Source organism: Nannospalax galili, unplaced genomic scaffold, assembly GCF_000622305.1.
Source record: "Nannospalax galili isolate Female #2095 unplaced genomic scaffold, S.galili_v1.0 scaffold891, whole genome shotgun sequence".
NCBI classification, from domain to species: Eukaryota; Metazoa; Chordata; class Mammalia; order Rodentia; family Spalacidae; genus Nannospalax; species Nannospalax galili.
The window spans coordinates 117,655-141,786 of NW_008330576.1; the positions used below are offsets into that span (position 1 = coordinate 117,655).

The 24,132-nt window shown below is 39.8% G+C and overlaps 2 protein-coding genes across 5 annotated transcripts in view; one reads left to right on the forward strand and one right to left on the reverse strand.

Annotated features, from left to right (window-relative positions):
• Window positions 1-19: 19 nt before the first annotated feature.
• On the forward strand, window positions 20-24,046 carry Eif3j (eukaryotic translation initiation factor 3 subunit J). The gene is made up of 8 exons (XM_008849140.3): window positions 20-185; window positions 267-370; window positions 11,129-11,183; window positions 11,567-11,658; window positions 16,240-16,354; window positions 19,267-19,428; window positions 21,216-21,289; window positions 21,618-24,046. Exons 1-8 carry the CDS (start codon window positions 134-136, stop codon window positions 21,747-21,749), a joined length of 786 nt encoding a protein of 261 aa, XP_008847362.1. The 5' UTR covers window positions 20-133; the 3' UTR covers window positions 21,750-24,046.
• Window positions 23,247-24,132, reverse strand: part of Spg11 (SPG11 vesicle trafficking associated, spatacsin) — a 90,583-nt gene continuing 89,697 nt past the window's right edge. For all 4 annotated transcript variants that reach the window (XM_017802309.2, XM_008849137.3, XM_029554120.1 and 1 more), the window contains one exon: window positions 23,247-23,829. In XM_017802309.2, the coding sequence (XP_017657798.2) occupies window positions 23,649-23,829 (181 nt within the window). In that variant the 3' untranslated portion in view covers window positions 23,247-23,648. The remainder of the gene's footprint in view (window positions 23,830-24,132) is intronic.

The following is a 24,132-nucleotide window of genomic DNA, read 5'->3' on the forward strand; positions in this document are numbered from 1 at the left end:
GCCTCGGTCAGGCGCCCAGTCAGCCACGGTCCCAGCCTGCCCCGCGCGAGCCAACGAGAGCCTGCCCGGTGACTCACCTCTGCCGCGCTAAGTCTTCGCAGCTCTTCCTTCATACGCTCAAGCCCGGCTCGAGATGGCGGCGGCGGCGGCGGCGGCGGCTGCGGCGGGGGACTCGGACTCCTGGGGTGAGCAGAAGTTGCGGCCGGGGTGGCCGGTGCCAGCCGCAGTCCCGTGAGCGGACTAACGCGTCTCGCTCTCTTCCGTAGACGCGGACACGTTCTCTGTGGAGGACCCGGTGCGGAAGGTGGCGGGCGGCGGCACTGCCGGTGGGGACCGCTGGGAAGGCGAGGATGAGGACGAGGACGTCAAGGTAGGTGCGGCCCGGGAGCGGGGCAACGCAGGCAGGCGGGCGGCGGCAGCGGAGGGAGCCGAGGCGCCGCCGGGCGGATGTTGGCGTGGGACCCATGGCCCGCAGGCCCGGGCGGTGCCCGGGCTCGAGTCCTCCCGGCCATGTGGGGAGGAGGCGGAGACATGGGCCCGAGCCCCAGTCCTTCTCTGTGGGTCGGCTGTCGCCCCGGATCCCGCCCGCCAACTGCAGCCCGGAGGTGACAGCCGCAGCCGGCCGGCCCACGTGCTGGCTTCGCGGTCCGGAGCCTCTCGCCGAAGCGAGCCCAGCAGGCTGGAAAGTGAGTTCCGCGGCTTAGCCATATGGAAAGCCCCCAGAGCTCTCCTGCCTTTCCTAGCGCAGGGCTACCCGGTGGCGGTAAACTTAGGCACGACCCTGAAGGCCCATGGTTGGTTCCAGCGTCTGGCTGCTGGAAAGTCCGGTTTAATTTCAACCTTCTTTTCTAAATTAAACAAGTAGAACAGTAGAACAACTTTTAGCTCTCCCTTCCCCCGCCCCGTGGTAAAAGGATGATCTGAGCACTGAAATGATCAGCGGTTTAGTGGACATAAACCAAGGTGGTCCATACAGACCTTAAAAAAAAGAATTAACAGTTTCTCATCTCCACAAGGACAGGCCTAGAAAAAATACCAAATATCTGGTGGTTGTAGTAGACCAGGGTCAGTGGTTTGTTTTCCTGTCTTGTAAATTTGATTCTACCCTCCTTCATCGTTTTTTTTGAAAATTCCCAGGGGCTCATCATACAGCTTTAGACGTCATTCTTCTGTGTTCACTTTTAAAAAATAGGTACAGAAGTCTCAATTTCATAATCTTAGGACTCTTTAACGAAGTTTTCAAAATCTTGTCATATTTGTACAGATAAGTTTTGTATGAAACGGAAGATGACTAGATAATCACTATGAACTTAACAGTACTGTGTTTTTTTCCCCTTTTTTCCCTGAAGTCTCTTGAGGTAGATGTCCAGTTTATCAGACAAGCCTGAGTGTGAGGAATGATGAGCTTTGCATGCATTGCAATTAATAAGTGAGCACTAGTATTATTGACTGGATACTTAGATACTTGTTTACCTGTTGTGTACAGGGGAATGTATTGTTACCAACCTTACATTACTACATTGTAGCAGATCTCAGCTTTAAGATCAGATTTGATTTTTGCACTTTTCCTAGTTAAGACATGGAAGTTGGGGATAAGTTAAAAAATGGGGGTTGGGGTATTGGTGGAATTAGGAAACAGTCCCAGAAGTGTGAATGAAGTAGAGTATAATGACTCCATGTAGTATATCCTACCTAGGATTATGGACTCTAAATGGTGTTGATCCTGTTTATGTAATTCTGATCACTTGGAGATAATTTTGGAGAAAGGTACTATAAAGTCCCCTTTGGGCTGGATGTGGTGGCCCATGCCTTTAATCTTAGCACTTGGGAGGCAGAGGCAGGTGGATCTCTGTGAGTATGAGGCCAGCCTGGTCTACATTAAATTGAAGTTCATCTTGGAGGTTGAAAGCTGATTTTTGTCCATCATGTTCCATCCAGTATTGAAATGTTGGTTTATTTCATTGAGTCCCACCATATAATATCTATAAGAATAGTTTGACTCTTGGGTTTTAGAATCAGACTGATTATATGTTACCTTGGCATTTTCTAGATTTGTGACCATAAACAGGTTACATTTTCCCCTTATGTAAATGATCATAATGAGACCTGCACTAGAGAGTTACTTTGTATTTTAAGTGAATATTAAACAGGGCCACCTGTTTGGTAGGCATTCAATAAACATTCTCACTCATGTTTTACTATTATTTTATTTTATTTTTTTGGTGAGTGGAAAATACATTTAGTATCTGAGGTTTGTTTTATAGTGTCTGTTTACTACCAATTCTGTGGTTTTACCAAAAGATGACAGTTGTCAAGCAAGTTTTTGCCTGTTCAGAGGTTACCAGTTCAGAATTGAAGTCTGTGCTTAATCTTTTTTGAGTATATAAAAGCAAGGCTTAGTTCTCATGAAGTTAAACAATCATAGTACTTAATTCAATGTGTAAATTTGTAGAATATTTTATTAAGTTTTAAATGTATGCATTATGAGTGTTTTGCCTGTATGTATGTAAGTGCACCCATGTTGTGCAGTGCTTGCAGAGGTCAGAAGAGGGGTCAGATCCCCTGGAACTGGAGTTACGGATGGTTGTTAGCTTCATGTGGGTGCTGGGATTTGGACCCTGGTCCTCTGCAAGAACAGCCAGTGCTCTTGATGGCTGAGCTATCTCTCTAGCTCCTTATGTGAATTTTTGAAAAAGTCCTCAAGTTGGGTGGGATGGCAAGCATCTGTAGTTACAGCACTCGGGGTCATTGAGGCAGGAAAATCACTTGAGTCCGGAGTTTAAGACCAACTTGAGGAATGTAGTGAAAGTCTCATCCAAAAACAAAATTTTCAGTCAGCTGTGGTGGTGCACGCCTTTGATCCCAGCACTTGAGAGGCAGAGGCAGGTGGATCTCTGTGAGTTCAAGGCCAGCCTGGTCTGCATATTGAGTTCCAGGCCAGCTGGGGCTTCAGGAGACCCTGACTCAAAAAGACCAAAAAGGAAAAAAAAATTTTCTTTCAAAAGCAAAGCATATACAAAGTATTCTTCACTTTATGTCAACATCTAGTGCTTAGCCTTTTAAAATAACAGTTTAATGTCATCTGTAATGTTCTTGGAAATGAAAGGAAAACTGGGGTCTTTGTTTTAATTATTTGTACCAGTAGTTAACTTTTTCAGTAGAAAGTATCTTACCCCTTTTAACATTTCAGTAGTAGCTGTCTGGCAGTGGCAGAAATAGTCTTAGGTGAAGCTCTAGATTTGTTAGTATTCGTGGAGGAAAGATTGTTTTTTCTCAGTTAAAAGCTAAGAAATAGGAAGCATACCTTTCTGGCTTTATTTGTGCCTCTTCTTACTATCCTGATACAGTGCAGAGGTAGGGGTAGGAGTTAGTTGTTCACTTCATGTGTAGGACTGGACTCCTTCCTCACTGCTGAAATGATATACAGGATGTGTCTGTTGCATAGGCATTGAGTACTAGAAGAGGGACAACACAATGTAGGTAGTATTTGTGTAACTTAGGAAAGATGCAGAAGTAGAAGTTTAATGAACTTGGCTAAATTCCTTTATAATACTCTGCCTACTCAACTGGATGATGATTATCATCATCTTTTTTTCTCCAGTTCTAGCTATTGAACCTAGGTCCTTCTACATAATAGGGAGGTGTGGCACTACTTAGCTGTACTCCTCAGTCCTAAGGTGTATGCTTTTTAAAGAAATTTATTAGTGTCTGTATGCACATACATGTTGCATGTGTTATCGAAAAAACAACTTGGAGTCAGTTCTGTCAGTAAATATGTTTTTTTTTATTGAAAAGTATAAACCTCTTGTTTTTGTTGTGCTGGGCCACTGTGAGTACGTTAGCCACTTGTTTAGTTTTTTTTTTTTTTTTTTTTTTTTTTTTTTTTTTTTTAATCTTGATATTGCTTAGCCAGTAATTTAAGAATAGAATTGATTAGAACTAGGCATGGTGGTGCACACCTTTAATCCCAGCACTCGGGATCCAGAGGCAGGTGGATCTCTGAGTTTGAGGCCAGCCTGGTCTCCATTAGCGAATCTAGGCCAGCTGCAGCTACAGGGAGACCTTGTCTCAAAAAGACCCGCCCCCCCCCCAAAAAAAATAGAATTGATTGATAACCCCTCTGAATATGAGACAGGTAGGCAATGAGATGGAAGATGGAACACAATTGAATTCTGAACCAAACTTAATAAATTGGGTTTAATGAAGTGGGTAATTTGACTCGAGAAAGCATAGTTCTGAGATGATGGTAGAACATTTAGATTTAAAAAAAAAAAAAAACAACTTAATGAGAGGTCTAGCCTTGTCAAAATTGTATTGCAGTCTGTTTAGAGCAGAACCCACATAAGTTACAGAATACCAAAAAGTTGTTTTTCTAGTAAGAAATGTATAGTGTGGCTAGGGGATGCAGTTTAGTTGGTATAGTGCTTGCTTAACATACCTGAAACCCTGGGTTCAGTTCTTAACACTGCATAAACCTGGAGTGGTAGTGGTGCCCTCTTGTAATCCCAGCACTCAGAGGATCATAAATTCAAGGTTATATACTACATAGAGAATTTGAGGCCTCACTGAGCTACATGCCTTAAAAGCTTTGCTGTTTTGGGGGGAGAAGGGTTTGAGACAGGGTCTCCGTGTAGCCCCAGCTGACTTTGAAGTCAACAGAGATCCCCTGCCTCTGCCTCCCGAGTGCTGGGATTAAGGGTGAGTACCAGCACACTGGACAGCTTTGCTGTATTTAAAGTATTGAAAGAAAAAGGAGGAAGAAGTATGTTATTTCCTGGGCTCTTGCTATGGGGCGGAACAGTTACTGCTCTTTTGAAGCTATTTCTATTTGACACTATAAATAAGACTTACTTCAGTTGGAAAGCATTTTCAACCCTAAATGTGTTCTCTCATTGCATATGACGTTATGTAGTTGGATATTATAAAAATGACAGAGCCAGCCAACTGCAGGGCACATTGTTAGAAATAAAAAGAAAGGGACTTCTAAAACTTTTTGGTTTTGTTTTTAATAGTCATGTTCAGTTGGAAAGTAGTTTTTGTTTTTTGGGTTTTGTTTTTTTTTTTTTTTTTTAATCTTTTTGAGACAGGGTCTCCCTGTAGCCCCAGCTGTACTGGAACTCACTTTGTAGACCAGGCTGGCCTTGAACTCACAGAGATCCTTTTTGAGACAGGGTCTTCCTGTAGCCCCAGCTTGTCCTGGAACTCACTATGTGGACCAGGCTGGCCTTGAACTCATAGAGATCCACCTGCCTCTGCCTCCCTAGTGCTGGGATTAAAGGCATGAGCCACCACGCCCAGCGGAAGGTAGTTTTTAAGCTTGAAAAGCAGTCATCTCTTTCAGACAAATGGTTCAAATAATGTTGAGTATATATTTGCAGGACATGAATAAGTAGGTAAGTAAGTTAGAAACAACCTCAATCTAAAGAAGCTGATCATTTTAGGAAAGCAACCTGGATGATTCCCCCCCCCCCTTTGGTGGAGGGCGGGCGGGGGTGCTGGTGGTGGCAGGGGTTGGAGTCTCCTAGCCCAGGCTGGCCTCTAACTCCATGTGTCTTCTTGTCTCCACATTCCAAGTGCCAAAATTATAGGCATGAGTGGCTAAGATGACTGACTCAATTTCCTGGAAGTCTGTTTGTTTCAGTCCTAGAGATTGAACCTAGGGCTTTATATATGCCAGGCAAGTACTGTACCAACTGAGCTGTATCCCCAGACCCTGAGAAAGATATTTTTAATTGAATATTGACAGGTAGTATCATGAACTTAAATTAACTCTTAGGTCTCCTTGAAGTGAGATGAGTTTATTATCCCTATTTTAATATTAATTTTAAGTATCTAGAATACTTTTATCTGAAGATTTTTCAAGCATTTACAAAGTACTTATGTTTACACAAAAGTAGGCATTCTATATCCTTTACTTTTCAGGCACCTGCTAATTTCATAACTAAGGAACCATTCAAGTGGAAAGCTACTAAGTATTTGGTAGCTATTTGCCCTCTTTTTTCAAGACTTGGTATTATAATAGTTTGGTAGTATCTTAAGGGCAAATTGTTGGAAAAGTTTTGGGATGATGGTAACAGACCAGGCTTGCTTTTCCTGATCCTTTTATAAACTGAGGAACAGGTATCATGACTGCCTAGAACTTATTGATAGGAAATGCCTCATTTGCTTCTAAAACCCATTCTGGCTAGGTATGGTGTTACATGCCTTCAATCCCAGCATTCCAGAGGTGGAAGCAAGGGGATCATGAGTTCAAGGTCAGCCTGAGCTACACAGCAAGACTCCATCAAAAATCAGACTGTAATCAGCCCCTACCCCTCAAAATGAAAAAAGAAATCTGAAAAATTTCTAGGTAGCCTCCTGTTTTCATGGATGTGAGTCTGGGATATGGTTTATGTTTCATTAGGGAAACGAGAGACCGTGATAAAGACACGGGATGCATAGAGCTGGTATGGATAAGCTAAATGAGCACTAACACTGAACAGAAGTCTTCTCGTGTTGTCTCTGTTGAAGATACTGCCATGGAACTACAATAACACTTCTCCCCTCTTGGTCTCTTAATACCAGACAGGCTTGGAGACCAGTTTCTTTAAATTTGTAAATAAAATAAAAAAATGAAATCCTATTATTGAGGTTTGAAGGGGGTAACTAATAACTTGTATATAGCTAGGCACATCATATATCTTTTTAAAAAATTGCTGGTCTTTAATCTATATGAGTGTTTTGCTTGCATTTATGAGTAGCATAATGCTACATGCATGCAATGCCTGCTGAGGCAAAAGTGGGCATTGAATCCCCTGGAACTGGAGTTACAGGTGGTTGTTAGCTGCCATGTGGGTGCTGGGAACTGAACCCAAGTCCTCTGGAAGAGTGAACAGTGCTCTTAACTGCTGAGCCAGCTCTCTAGTCCCCATACCATATATATTAGTGTGTACCATAACTCTTCTTTTGGATGAGATTCCCTATGATCCCAGAGGAGCTCATTCGAGAAGTAATTGAAAGAATGAATCTCATTAGGAGAGGACCTGGTTCTCAGTTACTTTGTATATTTCAGGACTTGGAGATGAAGTTATGTTTCTTTGTCACTTAAGTCCATTCAGAGCAGGTCCCTTCATTGTTTCTCACTGTGATTGTGTGCTGGCTGTGTCTGGGAGTCAGTTTATCTGTAAAATGAGGATGATGCTACCTTATTCCTGTTCAAGAGTGTTGTGAGGATTAACCTTAATGTTAAAAGCTCTGCACAAATTTCTGCTGCAAAGTGAGTGTTTCAATATGTGCTGTTGTCACAGTTTCATTGTGAATCTGTGCTCCCTGTAATCACTGCCCTCCTGAAGCACTGCCTAAACAGCATATCACAAACCAAAATGCTTGGCAGTTACCTTCCTTTTTTTGGGGGTCTTTTTGCTCCCTGTAGCCCCAGCTGTCCTGGAACTCACTATGTAGACCAGGCTGACCTTGAACTCACTATGTAGACCAGGCTGACCTTGAACTCACAGACATCCGCCTACCTCTGCCTCCCGAGTGCTGGGATTAAAGGCATGCGCCACCACACCCAACTTAGTTTCCGTTTTTTAAAAGCTCTTCAGTTCTTTTTGTACTACAGGGTCTTTTTGAAGCAGGGTCTCCCTGTAGCCCCAGCTGTCCTGGAACTCACTGTGTAGATCAGGCTGGCCTTGAACTCACAGAGATCCGCCTGCCTCTGCCTCCCAAGTGCTGGGACTACTATAGCATGCGCCACCCTGCCCGGCTATACCACAGTTTTGATATAATAAATAGTACACACCAGCAAGTTAATAAAAACATTTGATCCTTAATTTCTAACTCTAGGTATTTTAGTTATTCAAATAATGACTAATTGGTTTATTTTCAATCTGAATTCTGAACTGTGGGTTCAATTTACAAGTAAATGATTATAAAAATATATTTGGTATTATATACAATTCTTCCTTCTCTGCTTGCAGACTCCATTGCAGCCTTAATCAGACGATGGATTTCTAATTTCTTTGTTGGACTTAATGAACTTTTCTTTAAGAACCAAGGTTTAGTTTATATACCCAGACTGATTTAGATGTGTGATGTGTCTTGCTATAAAGCCAAAAGCTTATGTTTGTGCCATAGCTGTGGCTCATTAGTCAGCCTTTGCCTCTTCAACTAGCATCAGGGCCTCCTGCTTTGCATCGTCCTCTTTATGGCTCATCCTCAAATGGCATCACACTGTGCCCTGATGGTTGCTGGGATCATGTTCCAGCTACCATAGATTAAAACTCAGTTCAAATTGAGAGTTGTCTTTATCCCTATTAAACTTGAATCTTCTGAATTTCTATAGAGCCTTTAAATATAATATAAACCTTGACAATGGGTTTATATTTAGCTCCGTGATTAAGTTAGGCATAGAAAAGACTGTAGGTCTACCTCAAAGTGCCCTACCCAGCGTAGGGAATCAGAACCATATAGGTTTAATTAGCTCTTGACTCATCTTTAATATTGGGCTTAAAAGTGTTACGTAATTTAACTAGGGTTGTGTTGCAGGAAATACTGCTTGAAATAAATGACCGATTGGCTAGAGTATGGAATACTTTGTGTATCTGATAAATGAAGTAAAGTTCTTTCAATCTTAATTTAAAACAACTGCTAAACTTGATGTGGTAGTACACACATGCCTGTAATCCCAGGACTTGGTAAAGGGAGGCAGAAGGAGCATGAGTTCAAGGCCATTTTGGGTTACATAGGGTAGAGCAGGTTGGAGAGACAGCTCAGCAGTTAAGAACACCTACTATTCTTGCAGAAGACTTGAGTTCAGTCCCACATTGGCAGCTCACAAGTACCTGTAACTTCAGCTCCAAGAGATCCGATATCTTTTTCTGGCTTTCATAGGCACTGCACTCATTTGTACATACTCACATACTTATGTATATGAATATTTTGCTTGCATGTATGTAAGTGTACCACATTTGTGTAGTGCCCATGGAGGCTAGAAGAGGATGCTGAATCCCCTGGAACTGGAGTTATGGACAGTTGTTAGCTGTCATGTGGGTGCTAGGAACTGAACCCAACCCTCTGTAAGAGCAGCCAGTGCTGTTAACCACTTGAGCCATCTCTCCAGGCCCAGTTGTCTTGTATTTTAATTGATATTAAACATTTCTGTGGAGTTAAGTTGATATAAAAGGTCATAGGGAAAAACAAACATGTTTGTCAGGGAAACATTAAAAATCTTAAAAGGGGGACTTAGCCCTGGCAGACATTAAACATATTATAAAGCCGCTATGATGAAAATAGTATGGTACTGAGTGGGATGGCAGTTCACACATGTAATCTTAGCACTCAGAAGGCAGAGGCAGGAGGCTCACTACAAGTTTGAAGCTAGCCCAGACTGAAGTTCCAAGACAGCCAGGGCTATGTGAGTGAGACACTATCTCAAACAAAAACCCACCCATGTCTGTGAGATGGAGGCCAGCCTGGTCTACATAGGGAGTTCCAGGTCAGTTGGGGCTATAGGGAGACCCTGTCTCAAAAAAATAAAAAAAAAAACAGAAACTCCAATATAGTAATGATAAATGAAGAGACAATAGAATGGTTGGATAGCTGAAATAGACCTATGTGAGAACTTAATATTTGATAACCATAGGGCAAAGAAAATTTTTCATAACTGATACTTGACAGCTGGCTAGCTGTTTGGGAAAATGTTAGATCTGTGCTTTTTTTATTTACTCTAGATGGATCAGGGATCTAAATACAAAGAATAATGAAACTACATTCTAAAAGAAAATGTGGGTGAATTCTTTGATATGAGATTATTTGACTAACCAAAATCCAGAGGCAACAAAAGTAGCAACTTAAGATTTGACTCTAAATTTGGTGGGTTACATAGCATAAGACTTCATGGAGACATGCTAGAGCCAATTTCATTAAGAGATGAAGGAGACAAGGATGCCCATTATCTCTGCTAGTCATCACTACAGTTAGAAGAATTAGTCAAGTAGTAGTATATGTATTTTGTTTGCAGGTGATGTACAGGTTGTATATGCCTTATCCAAAAGGCCTGGGGCCAGAAGTGTTTGATTTCTGGATTTTTTTTTTTCTTCAGATTTTGGGGTGTGTATGTATGTATGTATGTGTAAAATGTTATCTTGGAAGTGTGTATATTTAACCTATTTTGGAGATAGGACCCAAGAAATTCCTTTTTTAATATGTGATTTATCTTAAAAGTCTCATCAATGGCTTAGGTATGAATTTTCTATTGTACTGGGGATTGAACCTAGCTTTTTGTGTTTTCTAGGCAAGGACTCTACCACTGAATTATATTCCCTAGCACCCCCCCACTTTTGTTTTTTTTTGAGACAAGGACTCCCTGTAGCCCCAACTGGCCTGGAACTTGCTATGTAGGCCACGCTAGCCTCAGTCTCACAGAAATCCACCTGTCTCTGCTTCCCTAGTGCTGGGATGAAAGGTATGCACCACTGTGGCTATTTTTTCACTTCTGTTTTGAGACAGGATTTCACTGAGTTGCCCAGACTGTCCCTGAACTCTTTGTTATGCAGGTACACCTTGAGGCAGGATCCCCCTGCCTCAGCCTCCTAAGTAGCTGGGATTATAGGCCTGTACCGCTAGGTCCTGTAGTAGGTGTGGAATATTCTTGTGGTACTCAAAAATGTTTTAAAGTTTTGAAACACTACAGATTTTGGGATTAGAAAGCCTTAAAGAATATTTAAGTAATAAATTTAATATTCAAGAGCTTGGGAAGTGGAGGCAGAAAGATCAGGAGTTCAAAGCATCCTGAGCTACATGAAACCCTGCCCTCAAATATTAATATTCAAAACCCAGTAGCCTTTGCTAAACACAAATGGTTACAGAACATGATGGGGGCAAGGGAAACATAAGAACTTAAATACTAGCAACAAACCAAAGAGAAACATGTGAAACTTCTTACACTGCTGAGTTACAAAAGTAAACTGAAAAAACAGGAAGATAAACCTTGGTTAAGGGGCTTACTGTTATAAAGACATCAGTTCATTTAATGTACCACCAAAAGAATACCAATAAGCTTGTTTCTGTGAAGTTAGACAAGTTGATAATAGAGATCACATGGAAAAGAAAACATGTAAGAATTATTAATGGAGATTCTTTTCTTTAGGATAACTGGGATGACGATGATGATGAAAAAAAAGAGGAAGCAGAGGTAAAACCAGGTGAGCCACTGCTACTTCTCCATTGTTCTAAGCCAGGTGTTCCTCCATTCACTGTTTTCTTTTTCCTGTGGCTCTTCTCAGACCTCTCAAAACAAGATTAGATACCTGCTGCTTTTCTGTTTGACTGCTGGTTCATGTAAGGAGGCCATCAAGAGTAGAGGGTTATTTGAATAGTTTCAGTCCTTCTTAAAGAAAGGGAGACGTTTGGATCTTTAGGGATCAGGTTAGAAAGGAAAAGGAAGTGTACAGAACTTTCTCCTTTCTAGGGTCTCACCATACGAATCTGAAAGCTAGGAAAGGTTTGGGCTCTTCAAGTATTATGTCTGTCTTAGCCATAAACTGTAAAATATTCAACATAAATGTAAATAAAACATTTTTTTCAGAAATAAAAATTTCAGAAAAGAAAAAAATAGCAGAGAAGATAAAAGAGAAAGAACGACAACAGAAGAAAAGGCAAGAAGAAATTAAAAAGAGGGTAAGTTCTGTCAGTTTTCTAAAGTGCACACAGAATTCATAATTGCAGCTGTCATGGTACAGTGTCTAAGCTGGCTGCAGTGTTATCTAGCATTTTGAAGGACTTGGTAAGGACTAAATAGGTATACTATAAGATAGGTGAATCCCAGAAAAAAATAGATTTGTGTTTTTTTGTGTTTTATTTTATATGTATTGCCTGCATATATGTAAGTGTACTTGTGTCATACAATGCCTTCAGAGGTCAGAAGAAGGCATCAGATCCTCTGGAACTGGAGTTAGCCACCATGTGGATGCTGGGAATCTAATCAGGGTCCTCTGCAAGAGCAGCCAGTGCTCTTGACCACTGAGCCCTCTCTCTAGCCCATCTAGTCATAATTATATACAGTGGACGTACTGAGCAAAGTGTTTGTTTCTTTGTCATGTACTGTATAAATGGTTTTCTTGATAATTTGTAGCAGGATCTAGGAATAATGTAGTATTTATTTTCTTTTTAAATAAAAGCAGATTTATGTGATTCAGGACACCAAAACATAACAGCACTCTTAACGCTTTACTTTTCATTCTGTAGCTTTCCTTCTTTCTTACAAATAAATACTAGTTTCTTAATATTACCAAGATGTTTTATATATTTCTGTATATATTGTTTCACCACTTAAAAAAAATTTTTTTTATGTATATGAGTAGGGACAGTGTTTGTTTTTTTTTGTTGTGTTTTAATTGGGTCAAATTCCTTTATTTTTTGAGGAACCACAATACTATGTTTCACAGTTACATTTTACACACCCATTTAGCTAGCACAGGAATTCCAATTTCTTTACTCTCGGTAATCCTAGCTGGTCTGATAACTCACTATGTAGACCAGGTTGGCCTCAATCTCACAGAGACTCTACCTGCCTCTGCCTCCTGAGTGCTGGGACTAGTAGTGTTTGCCACCACACCCAGCCTATGTATGAGTGTTTTGCTTGCACGTTAAGTGTACCTGTGCATGCAGTGCTCAATGAGAGGCCAGAAGAGGGCATTGGATCACCTGAAACTGGTTTTAAGGACAGTTGTTTGCTGCCACATGGGTGCTAGGAACTGAACCCAGGTCCTCTGTGTGTGCATGCTGAATCACCTGAAACTGGATTAAAGGACAGTTGTTTGCTGCCACATGGGTGCTGGGAACTGAACCCAGGTCCTCTGTGCGTGTGTGCGTGTATGTGTAAATGCTTGAGTATATATAAGGATAAAAACATTCAGTTCCAAGTATGGTGGTGCATGCCTGTAATCCTAGCAGGAGTGGTCCAAGTTTGAGGACACCCTCAGCTACAGATGGACTGTCACAGTAAACAAACAAATACATACGAGCTTAGATTGTGATTATACACCTATATAATCTCAGCCAGCCCAGGTTACTATCTTTAGTAACCTGGAAACCCCAGACCCTATCTTTAAAAAAAAAGAAGAAAAAAAGCTGGGTTGTGCTTGGTGGCACACACCTTTAATCCCAACACTTGGAAGGCAGAGGCAGGCCCATCTCAGTGAGTTCAAGGCCAGCCTGGTCTACACAGTGAGTTCCAGGCCAGCTGGGGCTACAGGGAGACCCTGACTCAAAAAAAAAGCCAAACTAATTTCTAATGTTAACCTAATTGTTTGCTTTTTTTTCTATAGTAGTATAAGTGCATAAAACTGCTCAATGGAGTTTAGGATTCCTTTTGTAATTCTTTCAAATTAAGACTATATCTTACCTTTTAAAAACAATTGTAAATACTACATATACTGCTAGGGTTTACATTCATCAAGTTTTAGGTTCTCATATCATTTCATTATTTTCCTGATGTCACTTTATACATAGTTTGGTATATTATTCATATGTTCATTTCTGGGGTTCACCCCCATTGTTATTTTGAGACAGGATTTCCCTACAGGTACAGCTGGCCTGAAGCTCACTATGTAGACCAGTCCGGCCTCGACCTCACAGAGATCTGTCTCTGTCTCCTGAGTGTTGGGATTAAAGGTATATGACACACACCTGGCTGGGGGTTTTTTTTATTTTGTTTTTTCGGAGACAGGGCCTCCTGTAGCTCAAATTCTCCAAGTGGCTGAGGATGGCCTTGAATTTCTGATCCTCCTGCCTCTATCTCCTGAGTTCTAGGATTCTAGGTATGTATCAGCATGCTAAGCTTAAGTTATTTTTCTTATTTAATTTTATTGTTTTAAACACAAAAAAAAGTTCAGAAGTCAATACTACAAAAATTTTGGACTCATAAAGGCCTCATTGAAAAGAATAGATCTTAAAAGTTTCAACATACAAAAATAAAAGCATTTGAGGTGATAAACTAATTTGTTGCTTTAATCATTTCACAATGTGTACTTATCAAACATGTACACTGTGAAATATAGTATTGATTATAACTTAATAAAGCCTAGTGAGGGAAGTTGCACTTATCTACATTCTCCTAACATCTGTAAAAAATGTTTTAATTTCTTATTATTTTGTTTTTTTGTTTTTCAGTATTGGGGTTGAACCCCTGGGTTCTCTATCCCTGAGCTACATCCCGAGCCCTCTAACTCAGGGTTTTGGGGTTTTTTTTTGTGGGTTTTTGGTTGGTTTTGGTAGTTATATACTACTCTACTGCGTAGATGCGTCATCATTTCATAACTTTACTAGTTCCGTAAATAGTTGGGGTTTTTCATTAGTCTTTTGTTTGATAAGTAATTCTTGAGTAACCACATATATACATGTTGTCATTTCCAAAAGGCATATTTAAGTTTTAGGATAAATTCCCAAGCATGGGATTGCTGAGTAAAGGGTAAAGGGTAAATCACATTTGTAATCTTAATGTTCCCAAATTGTCCTCCATATGGGGTTGTGCTTTTCTGAGTTTGCCAATAATACAAGTGTCTATCTCTTCTCCTTCCCCCAGCTGGGAACATTTTAGATATTTTTAAAAATAATTTGAATATTTAAAAGTACCTCTGTGCTTTTGTGATCAGAGTAAGCAGTAGAATCATAACTCAGCCTAAGGAATTGGGTTCATTCACTTTCCCTACAGTAAATATTATCAAGACTTTTCCCTTACAGGAACTATAACAAATGTTTATAGAAAATTATATTACCATGTACAGAAAAGACATCAAACTTATCCTTCTAAAGGGATCGGAAATAAGTGAAAACTTACTGTGGTGTAACATCTGTTATTTTGATTATAGTTATAACTATGTAACATAATAGGGCCTTTTTTTTTTTTTCCCCCTGATGCATTGAAATTTTGTTTTGGGTCTTTGAGACAGGGTCTCCCTGTAACCCCAGCTGGCCTGAACTCACTATGGAGACCAAGCTGGCCTTGAACTCACAGAGATCTGCCTGCCTCTGCCTCCCGAGTGCTGGTTTCAAAGGCTTGTGCCACAACTCCTGGAAGGAAATATTTTTAATGCCTCCATCGTCAGATAAAGGTGACATTCTGTAACCACTCTGTAGTTGAACATCTAGGATGTCACTAAATTTACTTGAAATTGTAAATAATACTTCATTGGTGTGTATCATAGGGTTCTTTTTTTACATTTTTTATTTTTATTTTATGTATGAATCTAAGTATGCCACATGTATGCAATCAGTGCCCATGGAGGCCAGAAGAGGAGTTTGGATCCCCTGGAACTAGAGTAACAGACGGTCATTAGCCACCATGTGGGCGCCGGGAACTGAAGCCCAGTCCTAGAAGAACAGCCAGTGCTCTTATCCACTGAGCCATCTTTCCACTCTGTATCTTAGGTTTTCTTAAGATAAATACCTGAGAATTGCTTAATGAAAACATACAGAAGTGTTTTAAGATACCAGATGCATGTTTCTATATTGTCTTAGAAAGGTGGTTTCAATACATACAGTCTTAGTTATAGCAGTATGTGAGTGTCATTTTCATCTTGCCTGTAATCTCAACTTTTTACTTCCCAATTTTTAATTTTATTATTTTTATTTATTTTGCTTGTATGGGTGTATTGCCTGCATGTATATAAGTGCACCCATGTTTTGCAATGTGTTGGATCCCCTGGAACTGGAGTTACTATCTTTAAAAATAACTATCTTTAACTAAAAAATAACTCTCTTTAAAAGTAAGTAGTTGAGGGCTGGAGAGATGGCTCAGCAGTTAAGAACAGTGGCTGTTCTTGTAGAAGATCCGGGCTCCAATCCCAACACCCACATGGCGGCTAACCACCGTCTGAAACTCCAGTTCCAGGGGATCTGATGCCATCTTCTGTCCACCATGGGCATTGCATGATATGGGTGCACTTAAACACATGTAAGCAAAATATTCATACACAGAAAATTAAAAAAAGTTATGGAAGTATCCTCTACCGTCCTGGGTTCAAATCTTACCTGTTATATAACTAGATGTTGCTTTCTATTACTGTGGGGCAAGTTGTTTAATCTCTGTGTACCTCCATGTTTCATCTGTACAATTGAGATCATCTAAAGTGGTTAGAAGAACACTGAAATAACTGTAATCACTTTGTAAGTGCTTATTTAGAAGTGCTGATATAAAAGTTCATATAATAAAATGTGTCTACCGTAAGTCCAATTTTTGTAAAACTTGTTTCATTTTAGTTAGAAGAGCCTGAAGAACCTAAAGTGCTAACACCTGAAGAGCAATTAGCAGATAAACTTCGACTAAAGAAATTACAAGAAGAGTCAGACCTTGAATTAGCAAAAGAAACTTTTGGTAAGATGGTTGGGTGTGAATGCAGTGTATTGTTCAACTATTCCAGGTGAAAAACTGCCAGTCTTACCAGTTGTGAAAGTTAAAAAGGGAGGAAAAAAAAAAGACACATTTAGATTTAGATATCAGAAAGCAGTTTTTTAAATATTTTATTATTTTTATGTGTATGAGTGTATTGCCTACATGTCCTACATTGTCGGTAGGTGTACCCATGTTGTGGTCGTCAGAATAGGGCATCAGATCCCCTGGAACTAGAGTTACAGACCATTGTTAGCTGCCATGTGGGTGCTGAGACTGGAACCTGGGTCCTCTGCAAGAGCAAGTGAGTGCCCTTAACCACTGAGCCAGCCCCAGAAAGCAGTTTTAATCTCTTAGTATATATTTGAGATTTCATTACTTTGGAGGATAGAGGCACATGTTCAGACTTTTGAGTAATTTTTGAGAGAATCAGAAGATTTTATAAGAAGTCATTGTGCCCATAAGTGTGGTGTGGCCTGTAATCCTAGGGCTTGGGAAACTGAGACAGGGAGGGTCAGAAGTTGGAGACCAGCACAGGCTATGTAGCAAGACCATGTCTCCTCCAACCCATATTCCCCCCCCCCCAAGTCATTAGACTCAATAAAATACACTGTTGCCTAGAGTCTAAAATATATTGTTGCCTAGAATCTATCAGCTGGATGGAATCTGCTGTCTGTAGCCTTTTTAAATACTAAAAAGAGCTATCCTCTTAAGTCTGCATAGGACTTGGACATAGTAGCATGCTGGTTTAGATGGAACATTTGGTTTTGGCCTTGTCTTGTGTTGAGGTTTGTTTCTTTCTGTGATTTTTCTTGGCCTTTACAATGCCCTACCTTTCAGGGGCCACCATTTCTGTGTAACATGCCTATAGCTATAGTTAATGAGTAAGGTAAATGTAATAATATCTTACATAAATGGATACATTCATAGTGTTCTAGGAGAGTTACATGGCTAGAAGAAAGTTACAAAAGACCCATACAAACTTAGACAGACAAAAAAAACAGCACAGAATTGTGGAAATGAACAGCAAGCCTCAACTCTAGTGTAAGAATTATTGGCAGCTGAATACTGCTGGGTGAGGAAGACCTGATATTCTTGAAGGGAGAGACTAGATAGGCTGACTAAACTCCGGTGGATGAACTTGCACTGAGGGACATTTCAGGGCACTAAGTTTACATAGTAGGCTTTAATACAAATGACAGAATGTAAGAACTCCTGTGTCAGGGGGGCGGACTATGGGAGGATACCAAAGGGGAAGGAGGTGTAAAGATGATTTTCTGTATGAAATACACAAAAATTTAATAAAAAATTTATTTAAAAAATTAAAAAAAAAATAGAGAAAGCCTTTACTTCATTTACCTGGTTTGTTACCAGATGTGAATACTTTTCAAAACAGAGTAGATCATATTGAAATAAATAATTTTGAATTTGAAGGGCCTAGTTATTCTAGACCTTCTCTAGGAGTACAAGAGGCTGGCTGCAGTTGATTGTTCCCCTTTCTTAGGGAAGTATGAACATCTCTCTCAGTGGGTCTCTTGTGATGTCAGCTGTGACTGTGGGTGATCCTGTGTGCTTGACAGTCTTAAAAGTACTCATCTAGTCAGGGAGAGTACTTGGCTGTTACTCTGTGTCCTCATAGGATGTTAGAGCAGCCTGTGTACAGGTATATTGAGTATGCAGAAAGCCACATGTGGGATGCCAGGTAAAGATTAAATGACAAATGCTCTCATATAGTCACTGTTTGGTAAGGAGGAGTTTACTCTTTCTCATACTGAAACACTGAATTTAATACTGTTAGCAGATCACTTACTTGACATTGAGAAGGGTGCTGAAACACATTTGTCTTTTAGCCTAGAATTATTTTAGGCTAGATTAATTTTTCTCTCAGGTTTTAAGCTGTGATTCACCTCTGCTTAACTTTAGGAGTTAACTGATCATTTTTATAGTTTTAATCCTTTCCTGTTTTTTTTTTGGTCTTTTTGTGTCAGGGTCTCACTGTAACCCCAGCTGGCCTGGAACTCATTATGTAGACCAGCTGGACTCAAACTCACAGAGATCCACCTGCCTCTGCCTCCCAAGTGCTGAGATTAGAAGTGTGGTGAAGCTACCACACTCATCTCTTTTCTGCTTTTTTTTAAAAAGTGTATTTGTATTTAATTTAGAAGTATTCTTGCCGGGCGTGGTAGTACACGCCTTTAATCCCAGCACTCAGGTGGCAGAGGCAGGTGGATATCTGAATTCAAGGCCAGCCTAGTCTATATAGTGAGTTCCAGGACAGTTGGGGCTACCAAGGAGACACTGTCTCAAAAAAGACCCCCCCCAAAAAGAAGAAAATAATCAATGGATAGTATTGTAAGCTACCTACCAACTGTATTGTGATATGAAATTATCTGCAATCTCTTACTGTGATTTATTGCCTGAAATAAAAATGGAAGGAAATTCTAAATTGGAATTCACAAATCTCCCTTGTCTGAATTCTGTGAAAGGGCTCCAACTGGCCCAAGTTAGAAAGCCCTATTTTGGGCCAAGCATGGTGGCTTACACCTTTTGATTCCAGCACTGGTGAGGCCAGGGCTACACAGTGAGACCCTGTCTCAAAAAAAGAAAAAAAAAAAAAAGAGAAAAGCCTGCTTTAGAATGAAGTAATGGGGTTATATATAAACTTCTTTTAAATTTATATCTTATTATGGGAGGGGAGTGTAGTGGTCAGAAAATCATTTTGTAGAGTCAGAGTCAGTTCTTTCCACTTTTGCATGGGTTCCAGATTCCAGGGATCCAGCTCAGGTTATCAGGCTTTCGAGGTAAGTGCCAACTGAGCCAACTCACCAGCCCCTCATTTATAAACTTTAGAAATATCTTACCTTCCTAATATTTTCAGTGTTTCTTCTCTTCTACAGGTGTTAATAATACAGTTTATGGAATAGATGCTATGAACCCATCTTCAAGAGATGACTTCACAGAATTTGGAAAGTTACTAAAAGATAAAATTACACAATATGAAAAATCACTATATTATGCCAGCTTTTTGGAAGCTTTAGTTCGAGATGTCTGTATTTCCTGTAAGTAATTCTAATTTTTAGCCTGTTTTTAGATTCTTATTATGGACATCATACTTGGGAAAATGGATGGGGTTTATAAATTCTTTTAATTCTATAATGTATGATTTGTTTTTCAGCAGATATTTTTGGAATTATGTTGTCCCATACACTTAATTTTGAGGTATTTGTGGGTGAGGTGGCAGGCTACTTTTATAGTGGCTTCCCAGAGACAGTTGGGTTTATGCCATACAAAGCAGGTCCTAAAACTCAGGTTTGACCTTTTTTTATCCAATTATCTCCTTAAAGGGGCTACAAAGTACCTTTAGAGGGAAAAGACTGTGGAGCTCCTAGAGTTTTAGAGCTGCGTGAGACCTCAGCAGCTACCTATTGTATAAATAAAAGCTTGTGAGGCAAGGTCCAGGTTGCTCACAGCTGGCTTCCATATTCTGGGACTGGAACACCACACCCAGAGGAGTCACATGTTTCAGCAGGATTCAGGGATTGACAGTCAAGAGTGTCACAGCATTAATGTGGAAGGAGACTGGTTTTGCTAGCATTTGCTGTTTTAAAGATTGAGAAAAAGGGCTGGCCATGGCGGTGCACGCCATTAATCCCAGCACTTGGGAGGCAGAGGCAGGTGGATCTCTGAGTTCAAGGCCAGTCTGGTTTACATAGTGAGTTGCAGGCCATCTGAGGCTACAGGGAGACCCTGTCTCAAAAAAAAAGATTGAGGAAAAGGAATCATAATTATGAGCGATCATTAACATTAAATAATGATCACTAAGCAGGGGATTCTCTGTGTAAGCAGTGATTTACCCACAGGTGTTCTTTCATTCCACATGTACTGTTTTTCCTGTTCTGAGGTGCACTTTTTAACCAACTCTGGCACAATTTCTGTAGCTAAGAACTGATGTTTTTCCAGTTTCCCTTTTTTATTTCAAATATTTTATTTATTTTATTTTATGTGTATGAATGTTATGCCTGCATGTAAGTAAGTGCACCCAAGTTGTGCAGTGCCCGAGGAGGACAGACGAGGCTGTTGGATCCCCGGAAACTGGAGCTATGGACAGTTGTTGGCTGCCATGTGGGTGCTGGGATTTGAACCCCAGTCTTCTGTAAGATCAGTCAGTGGTGTTAACCGCTGAGCCATCTCTCCAGCCCCCAGTTTCACTTTTTTAATAAGAAAAGCAGGCTGTGTTACCCACTAAACAACATTCTAATTCCCAAGCTAGAAAATACATCTTGGGGTAGGTGCTTGTTACTTGCAGGTTGAAGAATTGTCATTCTGTCAGGTATGGTGGCACACACCTTTTTAACTCCAGCACTTAAAAGAGGCCCACCGGGATCTGCCTCTTAACAGGGCTACATAATGAGACCCTGTCTCAGAAACACAAAATCCTTGTCATTACCTGTTCATTTAGCTGCTCCTCCTCAGTGGGCATAGAGGCTGTGTTACAGAAGGGCATGGTTGGGTTCTCCCTTCTCTCTTTAGACTGAAGAAGGAACTCTAAAGACATCTAATATCTCTTTGGTTTAAGAGTGGTATGTCTGTAATTATAGTCATTATAAAGTAAAATTTTGTTACCTAACCATTTTACTTTAGGGTGTTGTAATCTATGAGCCTAGTTATAGGCTGAATAGTTCCTTACCATCTAATGTTTAAAAAGGAGAAATTCACAGTTGTTTTAAAGGTACCTAAGTTTAATGATGGGCAAATTATATTTCTCTGATACTTTTAGAAGATTGTCTATTTTGCTTTTATTTTTGAAAATGCTTAAAAGTATTACTTGTAACTTTTTTGTTTTTAGTGGAAATTGATGACTTGAAAAAGATTACCAATTCATTGACTGTGCTTTGCAGTGAAAAACAGAAGCAAGAAAAGGTAAGAGCAAGCTATGTAGGAAAAATGTGACATTAGAATTGAGCTTTGGGTTGAATTTTCTCAACAGAGTAAAGAGCCTGTTAATGCTGTTCACTAGCCCCATTTAAGTTATGCTAGAGCAGGAATATGGTGCCTGGTATCCTGTTATAGACATTTCTGTTCCTCTTTTCTGAGTTATTAAAGCTGTTGTAGGTCCAGCTTTAGATTTCCCATAAAGAATCAATTTTTCTGGCACTAGAGACTTTAGCATCTCTATGAGGGTTTGCTGTAGCAGATAGGATGCCCATAGCAGAGAAAGGTTCATGAATTGATTCTCCTTCATTTCTAGCAAAGCAAAGCCAAAAAGAAGAAGAAAGGCGTGGTTCCTGGAGGGGGATTAAAGGCCACCATGAAAGACGATCTGGCAGATTATGGTGGTTATGATGGAGGATATGTACAAGACTATGAAGACTTCATGTGACATTTTATCTTCTGGTGTCTTCTTTCTGTTGCCCACAATCCCTTCAACATGTAGCACAACTTCCTTTCCTTTCAGTTCTGCCAAATGCTACAGTCAGAAGTGCAGTATCTTTTGTGCTGGATATTTAACCCCTTGACACTTAGGTGCTAATGTGCAAATGAGGGAACTTGGATCTTGTTGCCAAGGGGTTAAAATTGGGAGCCTCAGTTGCTACTAAATCATAGTTTAAAAACAAATCTAATAATGTTGTCATTGTTGCTATCTGATTCCATAGCAGCAGTCACTAAATTGGAAACAAAGGTCGCAACATGACAAAAAAAATTGGGTAGTATTTACCAGCACCATTCAGTAATACAGCCTTAACCATACCTCCTTGAACTACTTCATAACTTGTCAAGAAAAAGCAGTTTGCAACAAGGGCATGTGGTGTGCACCTAGTATTAAAATTGCTTTGTCTTAAAATTGAACATGAGGATATTAAAATACATTGTGAAGAAGACTGCTTATCTCAGAGTGAAGATACTGCGGGTGAAAAGTACTAGTTTGATACTTAAATTTTAATGACCAAAACCCTCCCATCTTTGAAGCGGAAGAAGGTAAATCTCTCCAATATTACAGTGCAAGTTGTGGACTCTCTCAAGTGCATTGACTGTCTAGTTTTTATTTATCAGACTATTTCTACTGGTGGAGTACTTCAGATGGGGGAGGGAACTCTGTTTTTATTTGCCTGATTCAAGTGTCTGAGAAACAAATCTCTATTGTTATTCTAGGTTGCAATGGAAAAACTTAACAGGGTTTTGGCATTTCCTTTCCTTTATAAAACATGCTCAGCAAACTGCACCAGTTAACTACAGTTTGGTAAATTGTTATGTTAACAATTATGACATCTGCAATGTTTTATAAAGCAACTAATTTAATAAAATCACTATTGTGAGGACTTAAATTTTGTGTTATCTCCCAAGAGATAGTTTTTGAAGACTACAAAATGCAACTCTTGGGACTAAAATTTTCTGTAATACTAAAGCTTAATCAATGCTTGATGTAGTTACAGCTTTAAAACAAGAATGATTTGCCAGGTCTTTAGCAGTATCACTATAGAGCAACAAGTGTAAGGTCGCCTTTGTCCTTTTTTTTTATTGGGGAAATTATTTTGTTGTTTAGATACTAAGGCCTAATTAATTACCTGCAGAAACTATTTATTTGTAGTAATGGAGCCCCTACTACTTAGGTTTTCATTGTAAGCATAAATTGGGCAGTTTAACCAAATTTGTGGTTATTTTTTTGTCCCCTTAATTGTCACAAGAACAAAAAAATGTTTCTAATTTCTCTTCCATAGGCAATAGAAACCTCAAACCTCTGTAGACTAAGTGGAAAACAGGACCATTTAAAATGACGAGGAATTAATAGAAGGCCGTGACTACACAGCAATAATTACAGTAAATACTGTTGAAGGCAGACAAGGGCTAAGAGTTCCTTAGCAGTAACAACGACATACACTGAATTTAAAACCTATTTTATTATAGAAAGATGAGTTTCTAACTAATAAAAATGTATCACCTGTTCCTTAATTGTGTAAATAATATTAAATTTCTTTGAACTGGAATCTGCAGGCACAGGTATTCTTTAATCACTGTATATCTCCTTCTCAGGCAGAAGCCATCCCAACAGGAATTGTTTGATTTTAGTATCTCTATATAATAGTAGAGATAACAATCACTTCAAAATAGGAATTTCCTTATGAAGTTTATCCTTCACTGCCTACAGTCACAGAGGACTGGTGTGGTATATTCATGGGCTTTTTCAATTCAAATAGGGACAAGGATCCGAAGACGTTACTCTGTTATGATCATGAACATCTGCTATCAGTACAATAAAGCAAACAGGCACCTTTGAAATCCTCTAACCTGCAAGCATATCTTTCAGACAGCATCCTGTCTGAGGGTCCTTCAGAAGCACATTTACAATTTCAAAAAATTTGTGTTCATATGCCAACTTGTAATACAGGTAGATATCTTCACAATACGAAAGTAACTTCTTTAGGTTTTCTGTGGCTCTGTCAGTGGGCTGGTGTTGTTTATATCTACACAAACAAGAAGGTAAAGGTTAAATACTGTATCAGCAATGAGGGCTATCAGCTTTGACACTGCTATCTGTAGAGGTCAGGGTGCTATTGCCCGGGAAATTGTCATGTACTAAAATTGGCTTTTGATGAATTTGTTTCATTAGAAATAAGTACGACAGTGTTCACTGTAATCAGAATAAATTTAATACTGCAAAAGGCACTTCCTTAGGATTTCTGACACGCAGCAAGCTTGTGTTTTTTTAAAACAGTGTCTCTATATGTAGTTCTGGCTAGCCTGGAACATGCTATACAGATTATGCT

Coding starts and splice junctions, on each gene's coding strand:
- Eif3j (XM_008849140.3), top strand. CDS start 134: ATGGCGGCGGCGGCGGCGGCGGCGGCTGCGGCGGGGGACTCGGACTCC. Junction 186..266: donor GGGGGACTCGGACTCCTGGG/GTGAGCAGAAGT, acceptor TCTCTTCCGTAG/ACGCGGACACGTTCTCTGTG. Junction 21,290..21,617: donor AAAAACAGAAGCAAGAAAAG/GTAAGAGCAAGC, acceptor CTTCATTTCTAG/CAAAGCAAAGCCAAAAAGAA.